At 50.0% G+C, this 27,173-nt stretch overlaps 1 protein-coding gene across 1 annotated transcript in view; it reads left to right on the forward strand.

The window, feature by feature from the left end:
- Nucleotides 1-27,173, forward strand: part of hdc (histidine decarboxylase) — an 80,342-nt gene that overhangs the window by 22,582 nt on the left and 30,587 nt on the right. The window contains exons 4-7 of the mRNA XM_038812947.1: nt 3,105-3,248; nt 4,612-4,678; nt 6,375-6,537; nt 11,190-11,280. Of these exons, the coding sequence (XP_038668875.1) occupies nt 3,105-3,248; nt 4,612-4,678; nt 6,375-6,537; nt 11,190-11,280 (465 nt within the window). The remainder of the gene's footprint in view (nt 1-3,104; nt 3,249-4,611; nt 4,679-6,374; nt 6,538-11,189; nt 11,281-27,173) is intronic.

A 27,173-nucleotide genomic window follows, 5' to 3' on the forward strand; every position in this document is an offset into this window, starting at 1 on the left:
ATTCAAAGCCTCTCCTATTTCTCACATAAGAGTAAAAAGCCTTGGGGTTCTCCTTGATCCGACCCGCCAAGGACTTCTCATGCCCCCTCCAAGCTCTCCTAAGCCCTTTTTTTTTAGCTCATTCCTTGCTACCTTGTAACCCTCAAGCGACCCAACTGAACCTTGTTTTCTCATCCTTACATACTCTTCCTTTTTCCTCTTGACAAGACATTCAACCTCTTTTGTGAAGCATGGTTCCCTCACACGGCCATTTCCTCCCTGCCTGACAGGGACATACCTATCAAGGACACGCAGCATTTGTTCCTTGAACAAGCTCCGCTTTTCATTTGTGCCTTTCCCTGACAGTTTCTGTTCCCATCTTATGCTCCCTAATTCTTGCGTAATCGCATCATAATTACCCCTCCCCTAATTATAAACCTTGCCCTGCCGTATGGCCCTATCCCTCTCCATTGCAATAGTGAAAGACACCGAATTGTGGTCACTATCTCCAAAGTGCTGTCCCACAAACAAATCTAACACTTGGCCCGGTTCATTACCCAGTACCAAATCCAATGTGGCCCCACCTCTTGTCGGCTTATCCACATATTGTGTCAGGAAACCCTCCTGCACACACTGTACAAAAACTGCCCCATCCGAACTGTTTGACCTATAGAGGTTCAAATCAATATTTGGAAAGTTAAAGTCCCCCACGACAACTACCCTGAGACCTCCACACCTATCCATAATCTGTTTTGCAATTTCTTCCTCCACATCTCTGTTACTATTTGGGGGCCTATAGAAAACTCCTAACAACGTGACCGCTCCTTTCCTATTTCTAACTTCGGCCCATATTACCTCAGTAGGCAGATCCCCTTCAAACTGCCTTTCTGCAGCCGTTAAACTATCCTTGATTAACAATGCTACTCCTCCACCTCTTTTACCACCTTCCCTACTCTTACTGAAACATCTAGACCCCGGAACTTCCAACAACCATTCCTGTCCCTGTTCTAACCATGTCTCCGTAATGGCCACAACATTGTAGTCCCAAGTACCAATCCACGCTCCAAGTTCACCTACCTTATTCCGGATGCTCCTTGCATTGAAGTAGACACACTTCAACCCACCTTTCTGTCTGCCGGTACACTCCTGCGACCTTGATACCCTCCTCAGTACCTCACTACTCTCAACACTGGCTTCTGGACTACAGCTCGTTTTCCCAGTCCCCTGACAAATTAGTTTAAATCCCCCCCGAAGAGCCGCAGCAAATTTCCCTCCCAGGATATTGGTGCCCCTCTGGTTCAGGTGCAAACCGTCCTGTCTGTACAGGTCCCACCTTCCCCAGAATGTGCTCCAATTATCCACGTAGCTGAAACCCTCCCTCCTACACCATCCCTGCAGCCACGTGTTTATCTGCACTCTCTCCCTGTTCCTCACCTCACTAGCACGTGGCACCGGCAACAAACCAGAGATGACAACATGGTTTGTCCTGGCTCTCAGCTTCCACCCTAACTCCCTAAATTCCTGTTTAAATCCCCGTCCCTTCTCTTACCTATGTTGTTGGTACCGATGTGAACCACGACTTGTGACTGTTCCCCCTCCCCCTTAAGGATTCTGAAAACACGGTCCGAGACGTCACGGACCCTGGCACCCGGGAGGCAACATACCATCCGTGAGTCTCTTTCGCTGCCACAGAACCGTCTATCTGTCCCTCTGACTATCGAGTCACCAATAACTATTGCTCTACTGCTCTTCCTCCTTCCCTTCTGAGCCACAGGGACGGACTCGGTGCTGGAGATCTGTTCACCGTGGCTTACCCCTGGTAGGTCGTCCCCCTCAACAGTATCCAAAACGGTATACTTGTTACTGAGGGGAACGACCACAGAGGATCCCTGTACTGACTGCTTCCTCCCAGCCCCTTTCACCGTCACCCATCTATCTTGATTCTTCGGAGTAACTACATCCCTGAAGCTTCTACCTATGACCACCTCTGCCTCCCGAATGATCTGAAGTTCATCCAGCTCCAGCTCCAGTTCCCTAATGTGGTTTTTGAGGAGCTGGATATGGCTGCACTTCCCACAGGTGAAATCAGCAGGGACACTGATGGTGTCTCTCACCTCAAACATTCTGCAGGAGGAACATTGTACTGCCTTCCCTGCCATCCCCTCTAGATAAAACAAGAAAAAGAAAGAAAGAGCTTACCTGTTATTCACTCTCCCCCTTAGGTTAAAGGAGGTGGAAGGGTGGGGGACACTACAGGAGGTGGAAGGGTGGGGGACACTACAGGAGGTGGAAGGGTGGGGGACACTACAGGAGGTGGAAGGGTGGGGGACACTACAGGAGGTGGAAGGGTGGGGGACACTACAAGTGTAGTGCCTAGGGTTTAGGAACTGCCCAACTTAAATACAGGTAAAAATAAAACACTTAACCAGCAACCACTGTGCCCCACACAGGAACAGCAATCAGCTGTTATGGGCCCCGCAAACAATTTAAATCTTTACTACTTACCCAGCAGTCACTCTGTCCTCACTCTGACCGGATTCAGCTGGAAACTCCCAACAGTATGTTTTTTTAAAATTTACTCCCCTTCTCAGCAAGCACTCACTCAGCAACCACTGCACCCCGCACGATAACACCTCAGGGAAAAGAAAAACTACTTACCAGTCACCAGCCAATCACTTACCTGCAGGCTGTGACGTCACGGTTCAACTTCTTTCTACTTCTACCTGCCCTTGAGTCTCCCTCTTGATCTTTACTCGGCTGGGATCCTTACAGTGATTGGTTTTTTTTGGTCAGAGGAGGAGGTAGGGAGGGAAACACTGAAGAAGTGTTTGGGGTCTAACTGTCACTTGACAACAGCTCCTCCACAAACCACCTTCTGGATACAGTGACCGTGATGCACTAATGCAAATTTTTCCCGCAACAGCCAATCAGCAGCTTAGCTCTGCTCTGCTGCCCTCTGCTGGATGCTTGCCTTCACTTGAGCACAAAGCGTGTCTTGCTCAGATACACCTTCTGGATACAGTGACCGCAATGCACTGATGCAAATTTTCCCCACAACAGCCAATCAGCAGCTCCGCACTGCTGCCCTCTGCTGGAATGTTATTTTTATGAATGTTATTTTTCAGGCTCATTCCTCGATAGAGAAAGCTGGGCTGATCACTTTGGTGAAAATCCGATTCCTCGAGACCGATGAGGATTTCTGTCTGCGAGGCGAGACTCTAAGCCAAGCTCTGGAAGAAGATCAAAGATTAGGACTTGTTCCATTCTTTGTAAGTCTTAAAATGGACAAAGATTATCATTCTGTCTCTGAATATCCTTTTATCAGTGGAGTCTGAGGATATTGATTATTCTACAATCTCTCTCGTTTCTAACCTGGAATAAAACTGTCAGAACAGACACCCATTAACATTTTGTCCGGGTCTTCATCATTTTGAGTAAATCTTTGCCGAGTTAGATGCATACTTTTTAGCCTCAAAGACATGCCCTAAATATTGTTTGTGATGAAAGATCACAGATCTGAAATGTGAATTCTGTTTCTCTTTCCGAAATGGTCTGGCCCTTTTAAATATTTCCAGAAATTTCTATTTTTATTTTATTAGTGTTTATAATTGTTGTAAAAGTTGAGGTCCATCAAATACTGAAGAAAATTAAAAGCAAATTACTGTGGATGCTGGAATCTGAAACCAGGAAACACTGGGCAATCTCAGCAGGTCTGTCAGCCTCTGTGGAGAGAGAAGGGAGCGAACATTTCAAATCTGGATGACTCTTTGTCATCTTTGCAAAATATCTTTTGAAAATAATAAGTTTGAAGCAATGATTGTAGCGAGAGAAAGCTACTGGGAGGAGTGCCGGGCATCACTGGGGAGGTTGCTTTGGTTTTTGGCAGAGTTCTTGCTCTGGATTAGAGTTTGGCTGGGATCCAATAGTCACGCTGCGCTCTAAAAGCAGCTCGTCGCGGTGCAGTGCGTCTGATAGAAGCCGGGAGACTCCATTCCCGGGATTGACCCTGCTCACAACGCTTCACGGAGTCTGATGGGATCTGGCGAGTTGTTGCAATGTGAATGGGCAGGATCACTTTTGGCAAATCTGCATATTGGAGTGAGACAGCTAGCCTCACACTGATGTGCGGTTGGGGATTGCTTCAGGGGCCTTGGAGATTGGGATTTAAAAATGGGTCCCCATGTGTCGCTGCACTGGGGCATTCCAGCAAGCGGAGCTCCCCGATGTACAAAACAGGGCCATGTGGCCTTGGCGTGTTCCCCATTCAGGCCCCTTGTACAACGCCAGTCGTGTTGAATAGCCAGGTGTTTCTCGACTCAGTGAGCACCGGGAAAGAAGCAGCAAACCCGCTCAATACGGGACTTTGTTCCCTTTTAGTTCACTTGCAATAATGTGACAAACGTATACAGATGAGACGCTGCACTGAGGGCCCAGTAATTCGACCAGGTTTAGACAGACATTAAAGAATGCCTGGGAGAAAGTTCCTCTGCTGTGTACTGAAAACACCAACAAAAAACAAATTGCGTATTCCTCTCTTCATGGTTTACTGTTTTTCTTTAAATATCCTCGCACTACCTTTGTTTATAGTTTGGAGGTTTCCTTGCCTAATGCCATCCTTTCCTTGTTTTGCAGCTCTGTGCCACACTTGGTACCACTGCTGTGTGCGCCTTTGATTGTTTGAGGGATCTTGGACCACTTTGTAAGTTGCTGTTGCTATTTCTGTTGGAATACTGCCTGTGTCCTGGGACTGGAGTCCAGACCCACAGCAATGTGATTGACTCTCCAATGGCCGAGAGAGACATTCAGTTGTATCAAAACCGTCACAAAGAAAACATAAAGGAATGAAACCAGATTGACGACCCGGCATCGGCCCAGGCACCGGGAACGACAACGGCAAACCCAGCCCGGCCGACCCTGCCTCCCAGCCCGGCGACCCTGCCTCCCAGCCCGGCGACCCTGCCTCCCAGCCCGGCGACCCTGCCTCCCAGCCCTGCGACCCTGCCCCCCAGCCCTGCCGACCCTGCCTCCCAGCCCGGCGACCCTGCCTCCCAGCCCGGCGACCCTGCCTCCCAGCCCGGCGACCCTGCCTCCCAGCCCGGCGACCCTGCCTCCCAGCCCGGCGACCCTGCCTCCCAGCCCGGCGACCCTGCCTCCCAGCCCGGCGACCCTGCCTCCCAGCCCGGCGACCCTGCCCCCCAGCCCTGCCCCCCAGCCCTGCCTCCCAGCCCTGCCCCCCAGCCCTGCCGACCCTGCCTCCCAGCCCTGCCCCCCAGCCCTGCCGACCCTGCCTCCCAGCCCTGCGACCCTGCAATGCCCTCCTCACTAACATCTGGGGGCTTGTGCCAAAGTTGGGAGAGCTTCTCACATACTGGTCAGCAGCAGCCTGACAGACACTCACAGAATCACACCTTACAGACAATGTCCCAGACACCCCTATCACCATTCCTGGGTATGTCCTGTCTCACCGGCAGGGCAGAGCCAGCAGAGGGGCCGGCACAGTGGGATACAGTACAGAAGGTGTTGCCCTGGGAATCCTCAACATCGACTCTGGACCCCATGAAGTCTCACGGCTTCAGGTTAAACATGGGCAAGAGAGCTCCTGCTGATTACCACGTACCATTCCCTCTCACTAATGAATCAGTTAGTCCTTCATGTTGACCACCACTTGGAGGAAGCACTGAGGGTGGCAAGGGTGCAGGATATGCTCTGGGTGGGGGGACTTCACTGTCCATCACCAAGAGTGGCTCGATAGTACCACACAGACCGAGCTGGCCGGGTCCTAAAGGACAGAGCTGCTGTATGGGCAGCACGGTGACACAGTGATTAGCACTGTTGCCTCACAGCTCCAGGGTCCCAGGTTCGATTCCCGGCTGGGTCACTGTCTGTGCGGAGTCTGCACGTTCTCCCCGTGTCTGCGTGGGTTTCCTCCGGGTGCTCCGGTTTCCTCCCACAGTCCAAAGATGTGTAGGTTAGGCGGATTGGCCATGATAAATTGCTCCTTAGTGTCCAAAGAAAGGTTAGGTGGGTTTACTGGGTTACAGGGATAGGGTGCAGGCGTGGGCTTAAGTAGGGTGTTCTTTCCAGGGGCTGGTGCAGATTTGGTGAGCCGAATGGCCTCCTTCTGCTCTGTAACTGGAGTGAATTCTAACCAAAGCTCCTGCTCGGGACGTTTATTTGAATTCCGAACATTTTGAGTTTTTAGAATATGAAATGTCTGATACACGGATATCAAGGTGACTTTACAAGTTCATTTCCCAGAGTCCTGAGCACTTCAGTGAACATTCGATGGTAACAGAAATAAAAAATGCAGTGAACTCTAGGTGTTGTACAACATGCTTTTGGGTGGTTTCTGAATGGATCTAAACTATTTTATTGCCGTGGCTTTAACTATCCAGGTGCCAGTGAGGGATTGTGGCTTCACATTGATGCAGCTTACGCAGGAACTGCCTTCCTGTGTCCTGAATTCCAAAATTTCCTGCAGGGTGTTGAATATTCCGATTCCTTTGCCTTTAATCCTTCGAAGTGGATGATGGTCCACTTTGACTGCACAGCGTTCTGGTGAGTGTGACTCAGACCGAGATTCCATCTCAATAATATTCTTCAGTCAGTGCTGTGTTACATAGATTTTTGATTGGTCATTCCAATCAGCAGAGAAAGGTACTGAGAGATTTATTAGAACTAAAACCCAACAAGCCCCCTCAGATCTTCAAAGAAGTGGCTGCTGAGATTATAGCTGCTGAGATTGTAGCTGCTGAGATTGTAGCTGCTGAGATTGTAGCTGCTGAGATTGGAGCTGCTGAGATTGGAGCTGCTGAGATTGGAGCTGCTGAGATTGTAGCTGCTGAGATTGTAGCTGCTGAGATTGTAGCTGCTGAGATTGGAGCTGCTGAGATTGGAGCTGCTGAGATTGGAGCTGCTGAGATTGTAGCTGCAGCTGCTGAGATTGTAGCTGCTGAGATTGTAGCTGCTGAGATTGTAGCTGCTGAGATTGGAGCTGCTGAGATTGGAGCTGCTGAGATTGGAGCTGCTGAGATTGTAGCTGCTGAGATTGTAGCTGCTGTGGTTTTAATTTTCCAAAACTCCCCAGATTCTGGAAAGATCCAATCAGATTGGAAAGTAGTGAACGTGCCTCCTCTAATCAAGATGGGGGTGGGGGGGGGGGGGGGGGGGGGGGGAGACAGAAAGCAGGAAACTACAGGCCAGTTAGCCAACATCTGTCACAGGGAAATTGCTGGAGTGATTGTTAAGGAGGTTAGAGCTGGGTTATAGCAGCGTACCTGCTAAATCTCAATACAATCAGGCAGAGTCAACATGATTTTTTGTGAGAGGGAAATCATATTTGATTAATTTATTGAAGTAACAAATGTGAATAAAGGGCACCCTGTGGACGCGGTGTACTTAGATTTCTTGAAGGCATTTGAAAAGAGGTGCCACATCAAAGATTACTTCACAAAATAAGAATCCATGACAATATATTAGCATAGATAGAAGATTGGCTAGCCACAGGAAATGGAGAGCAGGCATAAATGGGTCATTTTCAAGTCAGCAGGAAGAGCAGAGTGTCACAGGGATCAGTGCTGGAATCTCAACTCTTTACAATTTATATCACTGACTCGGATAAAGAGACTGAATGTATTGTTGCTACATTTGCTAATGACACAAAGATAGGTTGGAAAGTAAGTAGTGAAGAGGACATGAGGAGACTGTGAAGGGACACAGAGGTTCAGTGAATGGGCAAAACTTTGACAAATGGAGCATAATGTGGGAAATGGTGAACTTGTCTCTGTTGGCAGAAGAATAGAAAAGCAGTAACTTACTCAAATGGAGGGAGAATGTAAACCTCTGAAGTACAGAGGGATCTGGGTGTCCTGGTACAGGAATCAGGAAAAGTTAGTATTCAGATACAGCAAGTGATTAGGAAAACAAATGGAATGGTATTGTTTATAGCAAGGGAAATTGAATATAAAAGTAGAGACATTTTTCTACAGTTGTATAGGTTGTTGGTGAAGCCACATCTGGAATACGGTCAACTGCACAATTTCACAGTGGTTAGCACAGTTGCTTCACAGCTCCAGGGTCCCAGGTTCGATTCCCAGCTTAGGTCACTGTCTGTGTGGAGTCTGAACATCCTCCCCCTGTGTGTGTGGGTTTCCTCCGGGTGCTCCGGTTTCCTCCCACAGTCCAAAGATGTGCGGGTTAGGTGGATTGGCCATGCTAAATTGCCCGTAGTGTCCTAAAAAGTAAGGTTAAGGGGGGGGGGGGGTTGTTGGGTTACGGGTATCGGGTGGATATGTGGGTTTGAGTAGGGTGATCATTGCTCGGCACAACATCGAGGGCCGAAGGGCCTGTTCTGTGCTGTACTGTTCTATTCTATTCTATCTATCTGTATGGGGAACAGTACCAAACGCCACAAACATATCTATAAACATATCTCCCATCCTCTCAATCCCTGCTTTCTGCCATCTCCGGAATCTTCCATCTAACCTCCCTGGGGTCAACTGGTGATTATTGCAAATTGGAGACCAGACCAATGCTCCCTCCGCTCCCACATGCTTCCTCCATTGCCCCCAAACTCTGAGGGCCGTGACCACCACTTGGCTGGTGGAGTACCGTGCCGACCGGAATGGCGGAGGCTCCGTTACCAACGCCCCCCCCACCATCCACTTCCTAATCATGGCTATATTCGCCGCCCAGTAATAATGACTAAAGTTTGGAAATTCTATGATTGCTATAACAGGGGTTATCTGCTGCAATCATGGCTGATGATGCCTATCCGGCTGGGGTGCTGGAATGGGGGCAGATCCAGGGGTCAAGGTGTGTGGTCAGTCCGGGTATGCAGAAAGATGTCTCTCTCTCCCTCATCAGCCAAGGCACCTGCTTCTCAATTTGTAAAAGTACAAGTGAACCGTGCCGTTGGGAATTCTCTTTGCCAGAGAAGGTGGAGGCAGGGTCACTGAATATTTTGAAGCCTGAGGTAGGTAGATTCTCCACCAATAAGGGAGCCATTGGTTGTCGGGGGGTGTGGAGTAAAGGCCACAATCCGATCAGCCATGGCCTTATAGAATGGTGGAGCAGACTCGAGGGGTGAATGGCCTCCCTCTGCTCCTATGTCCGTATCCACCTTCTCATGGAGTCATCGTGTCCATTAGTTCTTGCAGTATCCTCAAATCTACCAACATCTGTCTTCAATATCCTCAATGATGAGAATTCATTTCTTGAAACTATTTAATTGAACTGGATGAACAGACTGAATTCTCCCATTCCGCCCCTAGTGGGTTTGTTGGCGGGAATGGAGAATCTGACAGTAGCCAAAAAGCCATAAACCCCCTGGTGTGGAATCATGTTGCAATTCTCCCAGCGTTGGGATTGGTCTTCCCGATCACTGCTTCTGCCGTGAATACCATTTACATTTCATCAATTCTCATTAAAACTGCTGCCTGCCGCAGCCAATCAGGCTTTCCAATCTTGCATCATGCAGTGTGAAATTACGTTGGTCGAAACACGACTGCTGAAGATCGGTGTTCACAAGGCAGCCCTGAGCGGGCCAGAGACCTTGTCTGTGTCCATCCTGCAGCACTGCTCCTGATGCACTGGTCACCACTCTGCTGGGAAAAAGACAAAGACAGGGATGGCGGGGTCAATGATAGAGTAGGGGGGCAAGGTGATGGATGAAGAGGAAGCAGAGGGAAGACTGAGAGGAGGGAAGATAGACCCTGTGATGATATCTCTGTGAATAAGATTGGATGCAGTTAGCAATACAACCTCCAACCAGCTGGTGGCGTCAGAGCTTGGTCACGTCATGTGGCAGACTCACCAGTTGGCAGTAAGGGGTACACAAGGACAGTCGCCCATCGGGTAGTTCCAGGGTAACCTAGTCCGTTCAGCATTCTGTAAGTTATCCTTCCACCTGTTAACTAATAAATCAGCGTTCTGAGTAACTCATCAGCAGTTCTGTGAGGATCATTGCAACAGCAAGACAGCAGAACACAACAAGCCTGAGCGAAAAGCTCACAAAGAGGGTCAGAGCGACACCACATCATTTGCTGCATGGAGATGCACAAAACTCCAGATGTGGTGGGTAGAGGTCCAGTGGGGCCTGGGAACCTCCAGGGTGATGGGTTTGTGGTTGAATCGAGGATACAGACTTCTCGAGGTTGCTAGCCTTTTCCCACTGGGTCTCTGACATCCTGCACAGTCTGGTGAATTGAGGTGGGGGATAGAGAGAGATAGGGGAGTGCGCTGGACTGGTATTTAAACATGGCGCCGGGACTTTCTAACCAGCCAGCTGAGGGTGGGCAGACAAATCAGCTGCAGACCCTTGAAAGAGCCACTGGGGGAACTTGAACAAAGTTCCCGAGCGAGCGCGTTTAGCCGTATGTCTTCCGGCGCTGAGAAACACCTGGCTATTCAACACAACTCGCTTTAAATAAGGGGCCTGACCAAGGACCGGGTGACCGAGGCCTCACATAGCCCTGTGTTTGACAACAGGTAGCTCTGCTGGCTGCAACACCCCATTGTAGCGAGAGATAAAATGGCATCCCGATCCCTGAGACCCACAAACCCCCCCCCCCCAGCCCAAAGGCAACATGGGAGGATCTCCAGCCCCCCCCCTACACCACCCACCCCACCCCAGTGGGCAACCCTGGCCCAACCTGACAGTGCCCCTGCCAGTGCCATCTGGGCAGTGCCAGGTTGACACCCAGGTGGCACCGGCAGTTCCCCTTGGAGTCCACCACAATTGCAGTTCCATCTGTATGGGGAACAGTACCAAACGGTGCTCGCCCGAGGTCCCCGAGGGAAAGGGATTGAATCCCAAAGCCTCAGGTACCTCGGGAACCTGCACATTGGAGTGAGGCTTACTGCCTCGCTCTAATATGCGGATTTGCCAAAAGGTGATCCCGCCCATTGGGGGCGGGACTCCCCTCGAACGCCTCCCGAGATTGTGTTGAATCCCGGGAGGCATTGCGAGCCGAGTAGATGCTGTGAGCGGGGTCTCCTGGCCTTCACCGGCCATGCTGCGCGGCGATGAGCTGCTTTTCTGGCTCAGCAGGGCCGGAAACCGCCCCCTAAGATTTGGGAATTGAGAAATCTTTGCTCCCTCCAACCTGACCCAATCAGGCTTTGAACCTGATTCAGTTTATTGCATCTGCACCTCGCTCAGTTCCCAGGGATGTTTTGCAATTTATCTGACAGGATTTTCTCTTTCAAAGGGTGAAAGATAAGTGGAAACTACAGCAAACATTCAGTGTGAACCCTGTGTACCTCCGACATGCCAACTCAGGAGCAGCCATTGACTTCATGGTAAGATTTTGCTTTTTAAAAAATCTCATCAGAATTTTTATTAGTAATTTTGCGGACAACATAAAGGTTGGTGGAATTGCGGATAGTGATGAGGACTGTCAGAGGATACAGCAGGATTTAGATCGTTTGGAGACTTGGGCGGAGAGATGGCAGATGGAGTTTAATCCGGACAAATGTGAGGTAATGCATTTTGGAAGGTCTAATACAAGTAGGGAATATACAGTGAATGGTAGAACCCTCAAGAGTATTGACAGTCAGAGAGATCTAGGTGTACAGGTCCACAGGCCACTGAAAGGGGCAACACAGGTGGAGAAGATAGTCAAGAAGGCATACGGCATGCTTGCCTTCATTGGCCGGGGCATTGAGTATAAACATTGGCAAGTCATGTTGCAGCTGTATAGAACCTTAGTTAGGCCACACTTGGAGTATAGTGTTCAATTCTGGTCGCCACACTACCAGAAGGATGTGGAGGCTTTAGAGAGGGTGCAGAAGAGATTTACCAGGATGCTTCCTGGTATGGAGGGCATTAGCTGTGAGGAGCGGTTGAATAAACTCGGTTTGTTCTCACTGGAACGAAGGAGGTTGAGGGGCGATCTGATAGAGGTCTGCAAAATTATGAGGGGCGTGGACAGGGTGGATAGTCAGAGGCTTTCCCCCAGGGTAGAGGGATCAATTACTAGGCGGCATAGGTTTAAGGTGCGAGGGGCAAGGTTTAGAGGTGATGTACGAGGCAGGTTTTTTACACAGAGGGTAGTGGGTGCCTGGAACTCGCTGCCGGAGGAGGTGGTGGAAGCCGGGACGATAGTGACGTTTAAGGGGCATCTTGACAAATACATGAATAGGATGGGAATAGAGGGATACGGATCCCGGAAGTGTAGAAGATTTTAGTTTAGACGGGCAGCATGGTCAGCACAGGCTTGGAGGGCCGAAGGGCCTGTTCCTGTGCTGTACTTTTCTTTGTTCTTTGTGATCAATGCCATGTGGAAAAGGGATCTCAGTCTGGGTCAACAATGTTGCTGAGATTCCAGTTGTGCGGTTAATCGAGGCAGGGGCAGGATCTGTGGATGTTTCTGGAAGATCAGAAAGACAAAATCTGGGCAATAATAGCAACAAGTATCGACACTATCCAAATCTAAAATAAAAACCTTTCATCTTACAGGAGATGACCAATCGGCCCCTCTATTCTGTTCCTCTATTCAGTAAAATCATGATTCATCTGATTGTAACCTCGGCCCCACGTTCCTGAATCCCCAAATAACCTTTCACCCCCTTGATAATCAAAATCCTCTCTGTTGTGTTGGCTTGTGTAGGCTTGAGAGATGAACAGACACTTCCAACACAGATGAAGGTTCAACTCAATTTTATTAACTACTTCTAACTAACTAACACACGATGACTGTGGGTCTAAATGATGCTAACTTAAACTAGAGACCTAAGCCTTGTCCGAACCAGTTGATTCTCTCAGCACGTGGTGCGAGTCCGTGCTGGGCTGGATGAGTTCTTGTTACACTGAGAGGCAGCACCCAGAATGAGCAGGAACCGTGGTGCCCTCTGCCTTTATAGTGTGTGTATTCTAACTGGTGATTGGCTGCGGTGTTTGTACATGTTGATTGGTCCCTGTGTGTGTCCATCAGTGTGTGTCTGCACCATGATATACTGGTGTATGTTATAACAATGTCCAGCTCTGCCTTAAATATATTCAAAGACTCTGCTATCCCTGCCTTTGGTGAAGAGAATTCCTGTGACTTTCAACTCTCAGAGAAAGAATTTCCCCTCATCTCTGTGGTGGGAGAAGCACCCAACGGCCGCCATTGCCCTTTAAATGAGAATGAACTGAGGCTGGTGTACAGGCTCCCAGCCAGAAACAGCAGCAGTCAGCAGGCCACACGTCCTGTTCATACACTTGACATCAAGCACCCTGTACAGATGTGCTTTTTGCGCCAAATCACACGGGAGAGCTTCTTCCATTTTCTAGTTGCTGGCAAGCACGGCAAGAGGTCTGTGAAGATGGATCATTTTCTGACAAGAAAGAGGCAGGCAGAGACACAAATAGGCACAGTGAGAAGTCTGACAACACCAGGTTAAAGTCCAACAGGTTAATTTGGAATCACGAGCTTTCGGAGCGCAGCACCTTCATCGGGTGAGTGAAGAGGTAGGTTCCACAAACACTGGATGGTGGGGGGGTTAAATAATCTTTACTGTTGCAAGAAGGCTAAATGTAGTGAGACATGTACCCGCACACATGAGTACGGCCTCAACCAGGACCTTAGATTCACGTCACACTACATTTAACCCTCCACCATCTGGCCTGGGCTTGCGAAATCCTACCAACTGTCTTGACTTGAGGCAATTCACACCTCTTTAACCTGTGATTATCCCTCTCTCCAGTCGCTCCATCTGGACCTGTAAAGACTTAATTATCTGCAAAGACTCGCATTCAAAGCATCGTCTTGCATCATTGACTTTGTCTATATATGTTGCGTTTGTGTAACCACCTCTTCACTTACCTGAGGAAGGAGCTGCGCTCCGAAAGCTCATGATTCCAAACAAACCTATTGGACTTTAACCTGATGTTGTAAGATTTCTTACTGTGCCTAGCCCAGTCCAACGCCAGCATCTCCACATCACACACATAAGCGGAATACCTACTGACCAGGGTCTCTCATCTGAATCTGCTGGAGAGAACTGCACAGGAGAGTCCAAGGCAGGACAGAGCAGTGCGAGTGTTAGCTCTGTACCAGAGCTCCAAGACCTCTGGATAACAGTCCACAAAGAAGAAACTTAACTCGGCAACAAAGCAGTATAAAGATGATTTCTCGAGGTTATGGTTCTGTCAATTGTGTCAATGCAAATAAAGATGTCTGTGTGCGTTATACAGGGAAGTACTGACAATGAAGAGAAGCTTCAGATTTTGAAAGAGAAGTGGTGGGTGGAAAACACCTTTTGAGTTTGAGACCCCAGAGTCAGTTATTAATTTACAGCTGACTCCAAATGAAGAGACTATGCTGCTGTACCTGACCTATGACAGCACATTAAAAACACACCCAAAAGCCCATGAGGCAGTCAGCATTCTGGAGTAGCATCACCAAGGATTATCCAGCGCTGAGTAAAACAAGCATTTTGCCCTTCACAACGACCTACATGTGTGAGGTTGGATTTTCCATTCTCACAAAGTTGAAGACGGCACAAAGGAACTGGTTGAACTCTGCACCCGTTCTGCACATTGTCCTCTCCTCCTTTGAAGTTGATTGGAGTGAGATCATGAGGACCAAGCAGGCTCCCCTTTTGCATTAAAGGTAAGCAAACATGGGGAGGGTCATGAGGCTCGACCGGTTGGCAAATGTGGATCCCGGGGAAAAAAGTTTGAAGAACACTGCTGTACACAATACGCAAGTGTAACTGAAGCATAACCTCCCCACTTTTGTGATTTAATTTTCCTCACAATAACATTCTATTAACTTTCCTAATTACTCGCTATACCTGTATACCAGCCTTTTGTGATTCATGCACTAGGACACCCGGCTCCCTCTGCATCTCAGAGCTCTGTAACCTCTCACCAGCGGGATTCTCCGCCCCGCCGCACCATTTCTGCCCTGACAGGCCGGCGGGATTCTCCGTTATGCCGGCCAGGCAATGGGGTTTCCCATTGTGGGGCAGCCCCATGCCGTCGGGAAACCCCCGGGCTGCTGGCAAAACGGAGAATCCCGCTGGCGGATAATCAGTTTCCTTTTATTCTTCCTACCCAAAAGGACAATTTCACATTTTCCCACATTAAACTCCATTTGCCAGATCTTTGCCTGCTCAATTAACCTACCTATATTTTTGTCGCCTCCTTACACCTTCTTAACTACTTTTACGAACAATCTTTGTGTCATTAGTAAATTTAGAAACCACCCCTTTAATCCCTTCATCCAAGTAATTTATATAAATTGTAAACAAATGAAGTCCCAGCGCTGATCCCTGTGGCACAGAACTTGTTACATTTGCCAACCTGAAAAATACCCATTTATACCTACTCTCTGCTTCATATTAGCTAGCCAATTTTCTATCCATGCCAATATGTTCTACACTAAAACATGAGCTTTTATTTTCCACAATAATCTCTAGTGTGCCACTTTATCAAATGTCTTCTGGAAATCTAAGTACAACACATCCACTAGTTCCCCTTTATCCACAGCACAGGCTACTTCCTTAAAGAACTGCAATAAATTGGTTAAACATGATTTTCCTTTCACAAAACCATGTTGACTCTGCCTAGTTACCTTGAGCTCATCCAAGCGTTCTGCTGTAACTTATTTGATAATAGCTCCTAATATTTTCCCCACAACTATATTAAGCAACTGGTCTGTAGTTTCCTTCCTTCTGTTTCCCTCCCTTTTGAATAAAAGAATTACATTTGCTATTGTCCAATGTAACGGGACCTTTCTCTAATCTAGGGAGTTTGGGGAAAATGAAAACCAGTGCATCAACTGTCTCACTAGCCACATCTTTTAAGGCCCTAGGATGATGTCCATCAGGACCTGGGCTTTTATCAACCTGCAGCTCCAGATGTTTGCTCAGTATCATTTCTCTGGTAACTGTAATTTTCCTGAGTTGCTCCCTCCCTTCCATTTCCTGGGGTGTTACTTGTATCCTCCACAGTGAAGACTGATGTAAAATACCTCTTCAATTCATCCACCATCTCCTTGTTTTCCATTATCAATTCTGCAAGCTCACTTTCTACAGCACCAACACTCACTTTATTAACTGTTTTCGTTTTTAAATATTTATAAAAATTCTTACTGTCTGTTTTTATATTTCTGGCTAGCTTTCTCTCGTACTCTAATTTTTCCCATCTTATTGATTTTTGTTTAGTCGGCCTTTGCTGTCCCGTCTTTTTTTAAAATGCTTTTATTGCAGAAATTTTTCATTATTATAAAATAAACCCACACTAAACAACAGATACATAAAAGAGCAATACATTAATACCACAATCTGGAATTTTCAACCCCACTAAACCTAACCTTGGGGGAAGCACAGTAGCACAGTGGTTAGCACGGTGGCTTCACAGCGCTAGGGTCCCAGGTTCGATTCCCCGCTGGGTCACTGTCTGTGCGGAGTCTGCACGTCCTCCCCGTGTCTGCGTGGGTTTCCTCCAGGTGCTCCGGTTTCCTCCCACAGTCCAAGGATGTGTAGGTTAGGTGGATTGGCCATGATAAATTGCCCTTCATGTCCAAAAAGGTTAGGAGGGGTTATTGGGTTACGGGGATAGGGTGGAAGTGGGTTGGTGCAGACTCAATGGACCGAATGGCCTCCTTCTGCTAACACTGTTGAGGAGGTTTTAAACTAATGTGGCAGGGGGATGGGAACCAGATTAGGAAGTTAGAGGTCAGTAAAGAGGCAGCAACTAAAGCCAGTAAGGTACGAGACAATAAACTCAATGTGACTAAGGGGAAGAGTAGACAGGGAAGAGATGATGAACACAAAGGGAAAGGTGGTCTGAGGTGCATTTGTTTTAATGCGAGAAGTATAGCAGGTAAAGCAGATGAATGTAGGGCTTGGATTAGTACCTGGGAATATGATGTTATTGGTATTACTGAGACTTGGTTGAAGGGAAGGGCAAGACTGGCAACTAAATATCCCAGAGTATAGATGCTTCAGGAGGGATAGAGAGGGAGGTAAAAGGGGTGGAGGAGTTGCATTACTGGTCAGAGATGATATCACAGCTGTGATTAAGGAGGGCACGATGGACTTCCGGTTGCGGCTATGACCAGCTAAGTCGCACGTTTGGCTGCTCCTGCTACAAAGGTGTTTTCGGGCCGATTGGAGGGCCCCAACGGCGCTGTAAGGACAAATCCCGGTGGGGGAAGGCTCCCTGAAGAGAACCAGACCAACTTTATGGTCGGTACCCGGAGTGGGGTGGTAAAGAAAGCAACAGCAGCTCCCAAAAAAAAGCGGGGGAAGAAGACCAAAATGGCGGCCGGTGGAGCACCCGAGGAATGGAGGAAATGGGCGGAGGAGCAGCAGGCCGCTCTCCTGCGCTTCTTTACGGAGCTGAAAATGGAGCTCTTGGAGTCAATGAATGCGACGACCACCAGGCTGATGGGAGCCCAGGCGACCCAAGAGGCGTCGATTCGGGAGCTGCAACAGGAGATGACTGTGAGGGAGGAGGAGGCCACGGTCCTCGTGGGAAAGGTAGAGGTGCACGAGGCACTCCACCTGAAATGGCAGAGCCGTTTTGAGGAGCTGGATACCCGAATGAGGCGGAAGAACCTGAGGATCTTGGGCCTGGCAGAAGGCCTGGAGGGGTCAGACCTCCCGGGATATGTAGCAGAAATGCTGAGTTCCCTGATGGGGGCAGGGGCCGTCCCTTCGCCCCTGGAGCTGGAAGAGGCCTACAGGGTCATGGCTAGGAGGCCAAGAGCAAATGAGCCCCCGAGGGCGGTGCTGGTGCGGTTCCAGCGACTCAGCGACCGTGAGAGAGTGCTGGAGTGGGCCAAGAGGGAAAGGAGCAGTAAGTGGGAGAATTCGACGGTGAGGGTCTACCAGGACTGGAGTGCGGAGGTGGCAAAGCGGCGGGCCCGGTACAACCGGACGAAGGCGGTGCTACATGCAAAACGGATCAGGTTCGGAATGCTGCAGCCAGCGCGCTTGTGGGTCACCTACAGGAACCAACACCACTATTTTGAGTCCCCAGAGGAGGCGTGGGCCTTTGTACAGGAAGAGAAACTGGACTCGAATTAGACCCAGGGGATACTTGGCGGCCGTAGCCGCTCGGGTACTTTCAGCTGAATTCTTTGTTTGGATTTTGAACTCTTGCTGTGGTTTTTCTTCTGATGTTTTTTCCCCCTTTGCCAACTTCCCTTAGTTATTGTTATTGCGGTTATTCAGAGTTATTTATGGTTATTTATGCTGTTTGGTAGAGGGCGACTGTTAAGTACATTGTTATTTGTTATTTATCTGTTATTTATAATGTTAAGTTGGGGAGGTGGGACGGGGGGGAGAGCAGATCGGGGATATGGGCTCCTAGGGGGGGTTCTTTTACAGGCATGGACGGGGACGGGGGTGGAACTGAAGATGGCGGGGTGGGGTGTGGCAGGGCGAAAGCGCGGGCTTTCCTCTGTTTTCCCGCGCGCGGGGCAGAGGGGGGGGGAGGGGAGGAGTGCGGGGCGTGGCTAGCAATGGCGACCTTTCCCGCGCTGGAGCGGAACCAGGGAGGAGTGGCAAGGGGGGGGGAGGCCCCCCCCCGAGCCGGGGGGAGTCGGAGTGGGGCAGGAGCAGCCGGGTCAGCGTGAACCAGCTGACTTACGGGAGTACGATGGAGGGTACATCGCGGCTAGGAGGGGTCCTAGCCTGGGGGGGGGGGGAGGGGGGTTAGGGAGGGACACCGGGTTGCTGCTGAAAAGACCAGAAACGGGAAGTGGAGGACTGGAGAGGTGGGGGGGGGGGGACATCGCCATGGGGAGCGGGTCAGAAGGGGAGGGTCGACCCGGGGCGAGCAGGGAACAGGACATGGCTAATCGGCAGGGGAAGGGGGCGGGTCGTCCCGCGACCCGGCTGATCACTTGGAACGTGAGGGGGTTGAATGGGCCGGTCAAGAGATCAAGGGTATTCTCACACCTGAAGGGACTGAAGGCTGATGTAGCAATGTTACAGGAGACCCATTTGAAGGTAGTGGACCAGGTTCGCCTGAGAAGGGGGTGGGTGGGACAGGTGTTCCACTCTGGATTGGACGCAAAGAACCGGGGGGTGGCGATTCTGGTGGGAAAGAGGGTGTCGTTCGTGGCGGAGGAGGTGGTGGCGGATAAGGAGGGTAGGTATGTGATGGTGAAGGGTAAGCTGCAGGGGGAGAAAGTGGTGATGGTCAACGTATATGCCCCGAACTGGGATGACGCGGGTTTTATGAGGCGCCTATTGGGCCTCATTCCGGGACTGGAGGCAGGGGGCTTGATCATGGGGGGGGACTTTAATACAGTGCTGGACCCCGGGCTAGACAGATCGAGCGCAAGGACCAATAGGAGGCCGGCAGCGGCAGAAGTGCTGAGGGGGTACATGGAGCAGATGGGAGGAGTAGACCCATGGAGGTTTGGTAGGCCGAGGGCGAGGGAGTATTCCTTTTTCTCCCACGTCCATAGAGTGTACTCCAGAATCGATTTCTTCGTGTTGAGCAGGGGGCTGATCCCGAGGGTACGGGAAGCTGAGTACTCGGCCATTGCGATCTCTGATCATGCACCGCATTGGGTGGATGTGGAAATGGGGGAGGCGCGGGACCAGCGCCCGCTGTGGCGGCTGGATGTGGGGCTGTTAGCGGACGACGAGGTGTGTAAAAGGGTCCGGAAGAGCATTGAGAGCTATCTGGACTTGAATGACACGGGTGAGGTGCAGGTGGGGATGGTCTGGGAGGCCCTGAAGGCAGTGATCAGGGGAGAGCTGATCTCCATAAGGGCGCATAGAGAAAGAAAGGAGAGGCAGGAGAGGGAGAGGCTGGTGGGGGAGCTATTGGAAGTGGATAGGAGATACGCGGAGGCACCAGAGGAGGGGCTGCTGGAAGAACGGCGCAGCCTGCAGGTCAAGTTCGACCTGCTGACCACCAGGAAGGCAGAGACGCAGTGGAGAAGGGCACAGGGCGCGGTCTATGAGTATGGGGAAAAGGCGAGCAGGATGTTGGCACACCAGCTTCGCAAACGAGATGCGGCTAGGGAGATTGGGGGAGTGAAGGAGAGGGGCGGGAAGGTAGTGCAGAAGGGGCAAGAAGTGAACGGGGTCTTCAGGGATTTTTACAAGGAGTTGTATCGGTCTGAGCCGCCGACAAGGAGAGGGGGAATGGAGGACTTCCTAAACAAATTGAGGTTCCCAAGGGTCCAGGAGGGGCTGGTAGAAGGGCTGGGGGCGCCAATAGGGCTAGAGGAGCTAGTCAAGGGAATAGGTCAGATGCAAGCGGGGAAGGCGCCGGGGCCAGATGGGTTCCCGGTGGAATTCTATAAGAAAAATGTGGACTTGGTGGGACCGGTACTGGTACGAGCCTTTAATGAGGCGCGAGAGGGGGGGGTTCTGCCCCCGACAATGTCGCAGGCTCTGATCTCCCTGATATTGAAGCGGGATAAAGACCCCGTGCAGTGCGGGTCCTACAGGCCTATCTCGCTTTTGAACGTGGATGCCAAGTTGCTGGCAAAGATCCTGGCAGCTAGAATAGAGGATTGTGTGCCAGGGGTAATCCATGAGGACCAGACGGGGTTCGTGAAGGGGCGGCAGCTCAACACGAACGTGCGGAGATTGCTGAATGTAATTATGATGCCGGCAGTGGAGGGGGAGGCTGAGATAGTGGTAGCGCTGGACGCGGAGAAGGCATTCGATAGGGTGGAGTGGGAGTACCTGTGGGAGACGTTGAAACGGTTTGGGTTTGGGGAAGGGTTTATTAAGTGGGTGAAGTTGCTCTACTCGGCCCCGACGGCGAGTGTAGTGACAAACGGGAGGAGGTCGGAGTATTTCGGGCTCCACCGAGGGACCAGGCAGGGATGTCCCCTATCCCCCCTACTTTTCGCACTGGCGATTGAACCGTTGGCGATGGCACTGAGGGGTTCAGGGGGGTGGAGAGGACTGACTAGGGGAGGGGAGGAACATCGAGTATCGCTGTATGCGGATGATCTACTGCTGTACGTGGCAGACCCAGAAGGGGGAATGCCGGAGATAACGGAACTATTAGCAGAGTTTGGGGACTTTTCGGGGTACAAATTAAATTTGGGCAAAAGCGAGGTTTTTGTGATACACCCGGGGGACCAGGGAGAGGGTATTGGGAGACTCCCCTTCAAGCGAGCAGGAAAGAGCTTTAGGTACTTAGGGGTGCAGGTGGCAAGGAACTGGGGGACCCTCCACAAGTTGAACTTTTCCAGGCTGGTGGAACAGATGGAGGAGGAGTTTAAGAGGTGGGACATGGTACCGTTGTCGCTGGCGGGGAGGGTGCAGTCAATCAAAATGACGGTCCTCCCAAGGTTCTTGTTTTTATTTCAGTGCTTGCCCATCTTCCTCCCTAGGGCCTTCTTCAAAAAGGTGACGAGTAGCATCATGAGCTACGTGTGGGCGCATGGCACCCCAAGGGTGAGGAGGGTCTTTTTGGAGCGGAGTAGGGACAGTGGAGGGCTGGCACTGCCCAATCTCTCGGGGTACTACTGGGCGGCAAATGTGTCAATGGTGCGCAAGTGGATGATGGAAGGGGAGGGGGCAGCTTGGAAACGAATGGAGAGGGCGTCCTGTGGCAACACAAGCCTGGGGGCCCTAGTAACGGCACCATGGCCGCTCCCCCCCACGAGGTACACCACGAGCCCGGTGGTGGCGGCCACCCTCAAGATATGGGGGCAGTGGAGGCGACATAGGGGTGAAATGGGAGGTCTGTTGGCGGCGCCAATAAGAGGGAACCATAGATTCATCCCGGGGAACATCGACGGGGGATTTCAGAGCTGGTACAGGGTGGGCATACGGCAGCTGAAGGACCTGTTTATAGAGGGGAGGTTTGCGAGCCTGGGAGGGCTGGAGGAGAAGTTTGAGCTCCCCCCGGGAAACATGTTCAGATATTTACAAGTGAAGGCATTTGCTAGGCGGCAGGTGGAGGGGTTTCCCCTGCTCCCCAGTAAGGGGGCGAGTGATAGGGTGCTCTCGGGGGTCTGGGTCGGAGGGGGGAAGATATCAGACATCTACAAGATAATGCAGGAGGCGGAAGCAGCATCAGGGGAGGAGCTGAAAGCCAAGTGGGAAGGGGAGCTGGGAGAGCAGATAGAAGACGGGACGTGGGCGGATGCACTGGAGAAGGTCAACTCTTCCTCCTCGTGTGCGAGACTGAGCCTCATTCAATTTAAGGTGCTGCATAGAGCTCACATGACGGGGACAAGGATGAGCCGGTTCTTTGGGGGTGAGGACAGGTGTGTCAGGTGTCTGGGAAGCCCAGCGAACCATGTGCATATGTTCTGGGCATGTCCGGTGCTGGAAGGGTTCTGGAAGGGGGTGGCAAGGACGGTGTCGAAGGTGGTGGGGTCCAGGGTCAAACCAGGATGGGGGCTTGCGATCTTTGGGGTCGGGGTAGAACCGGGGTACAGGAGGCTAGGGAGGCCGGAATACTGGCCTTTGCGTCCCTAGTGGCTCGACGAAGGATATTAATTCAATGGAAGGACGCGAGGCCTCCAAGCGTTGAAACTTGGATTAACGATATGGCTAGCTATATTCAGCTAGAAAGGATCAAATTTGCCCTGAGAGGGTCGGTACAGGGATTCGCCAGGCGGTGGCAACCTTTCCTTGACTTTTTAGATCAGAGATAGACGTTCGGGGTCGTGGCAGCAGCAACCCGGGGGGGGGGGGGAGGGGGGGGGGGGAGGGGGGGGAGGGGGGGGGGAGGGGGGGGGAGGGGGGGGGGGAGGGGGGGAGGGGGGGGGAGGGGAGGGGAGGGGGGGGCAGCAAGGGTGCAAGGGTCGTGGGGGGACACGCACGACTGTAACGCGGGCAAGCCTGCTCGCTGCTCATGTCTGAAACTGTAGGCTGCCTTGGTTGTTAAGGTTGCCGGGGGGGGGGGGGGGGGGGGGGGGGAGGACTGGTGCGCGCGAGAGGGCGGGCGAGGGAGGGACATTTGCCTAGAGGGATTGTGTTGTAAATAATTTAAAAATTAGTAGGGGTAAATGTCTGTATGGAAAAACTCTTTCAATAAAAATTATTTAAAAAAAAAAAAAAGGAGGGCACGATGGAGGATTCGCGTACTGAGGCAATATGGGTGGAGCTGAGAAATAGGAAGGGTGCAGTAACATTGTTGGGACTTTACTACAGGCCTCCCAGAAGAGAGCATGAAGTAGAGGTACAAATATGTAGACAGATTATAGAAAAATGTAAGAGCAATAGGGTGGTCGTGATGGGAGATTTTAACTTCCTCAACATTGAATGGGACTCATGTAGTGTTGGAGGAATAGATGGAGCAGAATTTGTAAGGAGCATCAAGGAGAGTTTTTTTTAGAGCAGTATGTAAATAGTCCAACTCGGGAAGGGGCCATACTGGACCTGGTATTGGGGAATGATCCTGGCCAGGTGGTTGATGTTTCAGTCGGCGATTACTTTGGGAATAGCGAACACAATTCCATAAGTTTTAGAATACTCATGGACAAAGACGAGAGTGGTCCTAAAGGAAGAGTACTAAATTGGGGAAAGGCACAGTATAACAAAATTCGGCAGGAGCTAGGAAATGTGGATTGGGAGCAGCTGTTTAAGGGTAAATCCACATTTGAAATGTGGGAGTCTTTTAAGGAGAGGTTGATTAGAGTGCAGGACAGACATGTCCCTGTGAAAATGAGGGATACAAATGGCAAGATTAGGGAACCATGGATGACGGGTGGAATTGTGAGACTAGCTAAGATGAAAAAGGAAGCATACATAAGATCGAGGCGACTCAAAACTGATGAAGCTTTGGAGGAATATCGGGAAAGTAGGACAAATCTCAAACGCGCAATAAAGAGGGCTAAAAGGGGTTATGAAATATCTTTGGCTAACAGGGTTAAGGAAAGTCCCAAAGCTTTTTATTCGTATATAAGGAGCAAGAGGGTAACGAGAGAAAGGATTGGTCCACACAAAGACAAAAGAGGGAATTTATGCGTGGACTCAGAGGGAATGGGTGAGATTCTTAATGAGTACTTTGCATCGGTATTCACAAAGGAGAGGGACATGACGGATGTTGAGGCTAGGGATGGATGTTTAAATACTCTGGGTCAAATTGGCATAAGTTTTGGGTATTCTAAAAGGCATTAAGGTGGACAAGTCCCCAGGTCCGGATGGGATCTGTCCCATGTTACTGAGGGAAGCGAGGGTCGAAATAGCTGGGGCCTTAACAGATATCTTTGCAGCATCCTTGAGCACGGGTGAGGTCCCGGAGGACTGGAGAATTGCTAATGTTGTCCCTTTGTTTAAGAAGGGTAGCAGGGAAAATCCAGGGAATTATAGACCTGTGAGCTTGACGTCAGTGGTAGGCAAACTGTTGGAGAAGATACTGAGGGATAGGATCTATTCACATTTGGAAGAAAATAGACTTATCAGTGATAGGCAGCATGGTTTTGTGCAGGGAAGGTCATGTCTTACAAACCTAATAGAATTCTTTGAGGAAGTGACAAAGTTAATTGATGAGGGAAGGGCTGTAGATGTCATATACATGGACTTCAGTAAGGCGTTTGATAAAGTTTCCCATGGTAGGTTGATGGAAAAAGTGAAGTTGTATGGGGTTCAGGGTGTACTAGCTAGATGGATAAAGAACTGGCTGGGCAACAGGAGACAGAGAGTAGTGGTGGAAGGGAGTGTCTCAAAATGGAGAAAGATGACTAGTGGTGTTCCACAGGGATCCATGCTCGGACCACTGTTATTTGTGACATACATAAATGATCTGGACGAAGGTATAGGTGGTCTGATGAGCAAGTTTGCAGATGATACTAAGATTGGTGGAGTTGCAGATAGTTAGGCGGACTGTCAGAATACAGCAAAATATAGATAGATTGGAGAGTAGGGCAGAGAAATGGCAGATGGAGTTCAATCCAGGCAAATGCGAGGTGATGCATTTTGGAAGATCGAATTCAAGAGCGGACTATACGGTCAATGGAAGAGTCCTGGGGAAAAATGATTTACAGAGAGATCTGGGAGTTCAGGTCCGTTGTACCCTAAAGGTGGCAACGCAGGTCGATAGAGTGGTCAAGAAGGCATACAGCATGCTTGCCTTTATCGGATGGGGTATTGAGTATAAGGATCGGCAGGTCATGTCACAGTTGTATAGGACTTTGGTTCGGCCACATTTGGAATACTGCGTGCAGTTCTGGTCGCCACATTACCAGAAGGATGTGGATGCTTTAGAGGGTGCAGAGAAGGTTCACCAGGATGTTGCCTGGTATGGAGGATGCTAGCTATGAAGAAAGGTTGAGTAGATTAGGATTGTTTTCGTTGGAAAGACGGAGGTTGAGGGGGGACCTGATTGGGGTCTCCAAAATTATGAGAGGTATGGACAGGGTGGATAGCAACAAGCTTTTCCCAAGAGTGGGGGTGTCAGTTACCAGGGGTCAGAATTTCAAGATGAGAGGGGGAAAGTTTAAGGGAGATGTGCGTGGAAAGTTTTTTACGCAGAGGGTGGTGGGTGCCTGGAATGCTTTGCCAGCGGAGGTGGTAGAGGCGGGCATGATAGCATCATTTAAGAAGCATCTAGACAGGTATATGAACGGGCAGGGAACAGAGGGAAGTAGACCTTGGAAAATAGGAGACAGGTTTAGATAAAGGATCTGGATCGGCGCAGGCTGGGAGGGCCGAAGGGCCTGTTCCTGTGCTGTAATTTTCTTTGTTCTGCACTGTATGTTCTATGTACCTAACCCTTGGACATGAGTGGCACATCAGCAAAACCTAATAACCCCCAAACAGCTGACCAACTCTCTGAAAAAGGAAATGAGTGACTGCCATCTCGAGTTGACCCTCTAATGTGCACTTGACCTCCTCTAGATATGGGGTGAATTACATAGAACGATACAGCGCAGTACAGGCCCTTCGGCCCTCGATGTTGCACCGACATGGAAAAAACTAAAGGCCATCTAACCTACACTATGCCCTTATCATCCATATGCTTATCCAATAAATTTTTAAATGCCCTCAATGTTGGCGAGTTCACTACTGTTGCAGGTAGGGCATTCCACGGCCTCACCACTCTTTGCGTAAAAAACCCACCTCTGACCTCTGTCCTATATCTATTACCCCTCAATTTAAGGCTATGTCCCCTCGTGCTAGCCACCTCCATCCGCGGGAGAAGGCTCTCGCTGTCCACCCTATCTAACCCTCTGATCATTTTGTATGCCTCTATTAAGTCACCTCTTAACCTTCTTCTCTCTAACAAAAACAACATCAAGTCCATCAGCCTTTCCTCATAAGATTTTCCCTCCATACCAGGCAACATCCTGGTAAATCTCCTCTGCACCCGTTCCAAAGCTTCCACGTCCTTCCTATAATGAGGCGACCAGAACTGTACGCAATACTCCAAATGCGGCCGTACTAGAGTTTTGTACAACTGCAACATGACCTCATGGCTCCGGAACTCAATCCCTCTACCAATAAAAGCCAACACACCATAGGCCTTCTTCACAACCCTATCAACCTGGGTGGCAACTTTCAGGGATCTATGTACATGGACACCGAGATCCCTCTGCTCATCCACACTGCCAAGAATTTTACCATTAGCCAAATATTCCACATTTCTGTTATTCTTTCCAAAGTGAATCACCTCACACTTCTCCACATTAAACTCCATTTGCCACCTCTCAGCCCAGCTCTGCAGCTTATCTATGTCCCTCTGTAACCTGCAACATCCTTCCGCACTGTCTACAACTCCACCGACTTTAGTGTCGTCTGCAAATTTACTCACCCATCCTTCTGCGCCCTCCTCTAGGTCATTTATAAAAATGACAAACAGCAACGGCCCCAGAACAGATCCTTGTGGTACGCCACTCGTAACTGAACTCCATTCAGAACATTTCCCATCAACTACCACTCTCTGTCTTCTTTCAACTAGCCAATTTCTGATCCACATCTCTAAATCACCCTCAATCCCCAGCCTTCGTATTTTTTGCAATAGCCGACCGTGGGGAACCTTATCAAACGCTTTACTGAAATCCATATACACCACATCAACTGCTCTACCCTCGTCTACCTGTTCAGTCACCTTCTCAAAGAACTCAATAAGGTTTGTGAGGCATGACCTACCCTTCACAAAACCATGCTGACTGTCCCTAATCATATTATTCCTATCTAGATGATTATACAACGTATCTTTTATAATCCTCTCCAAGACTTTACCCACCACAGACATTAGGCTCACCGGCCTATAGTTACCGGGGTTATCTCTACTCCCCTTCTTGAACAAAGGGACCACA

This window comes from Scyliorhinus canicula, chromosome 12 (genome assembly GCF_902713615.1).
Source record: "Scyliorhinus canicula chromosome 12, sScyCan1.1, whole genome shotgun sequence".
NCBI classification, from domain to species: domain Eukaryota; kingdom Metazoa; phylum Chordata; class Chondrichthyes; order Carcharhiniformes; family Scyliorhinidae; genus Scyliorhinus; species Scyliorhinus canicula.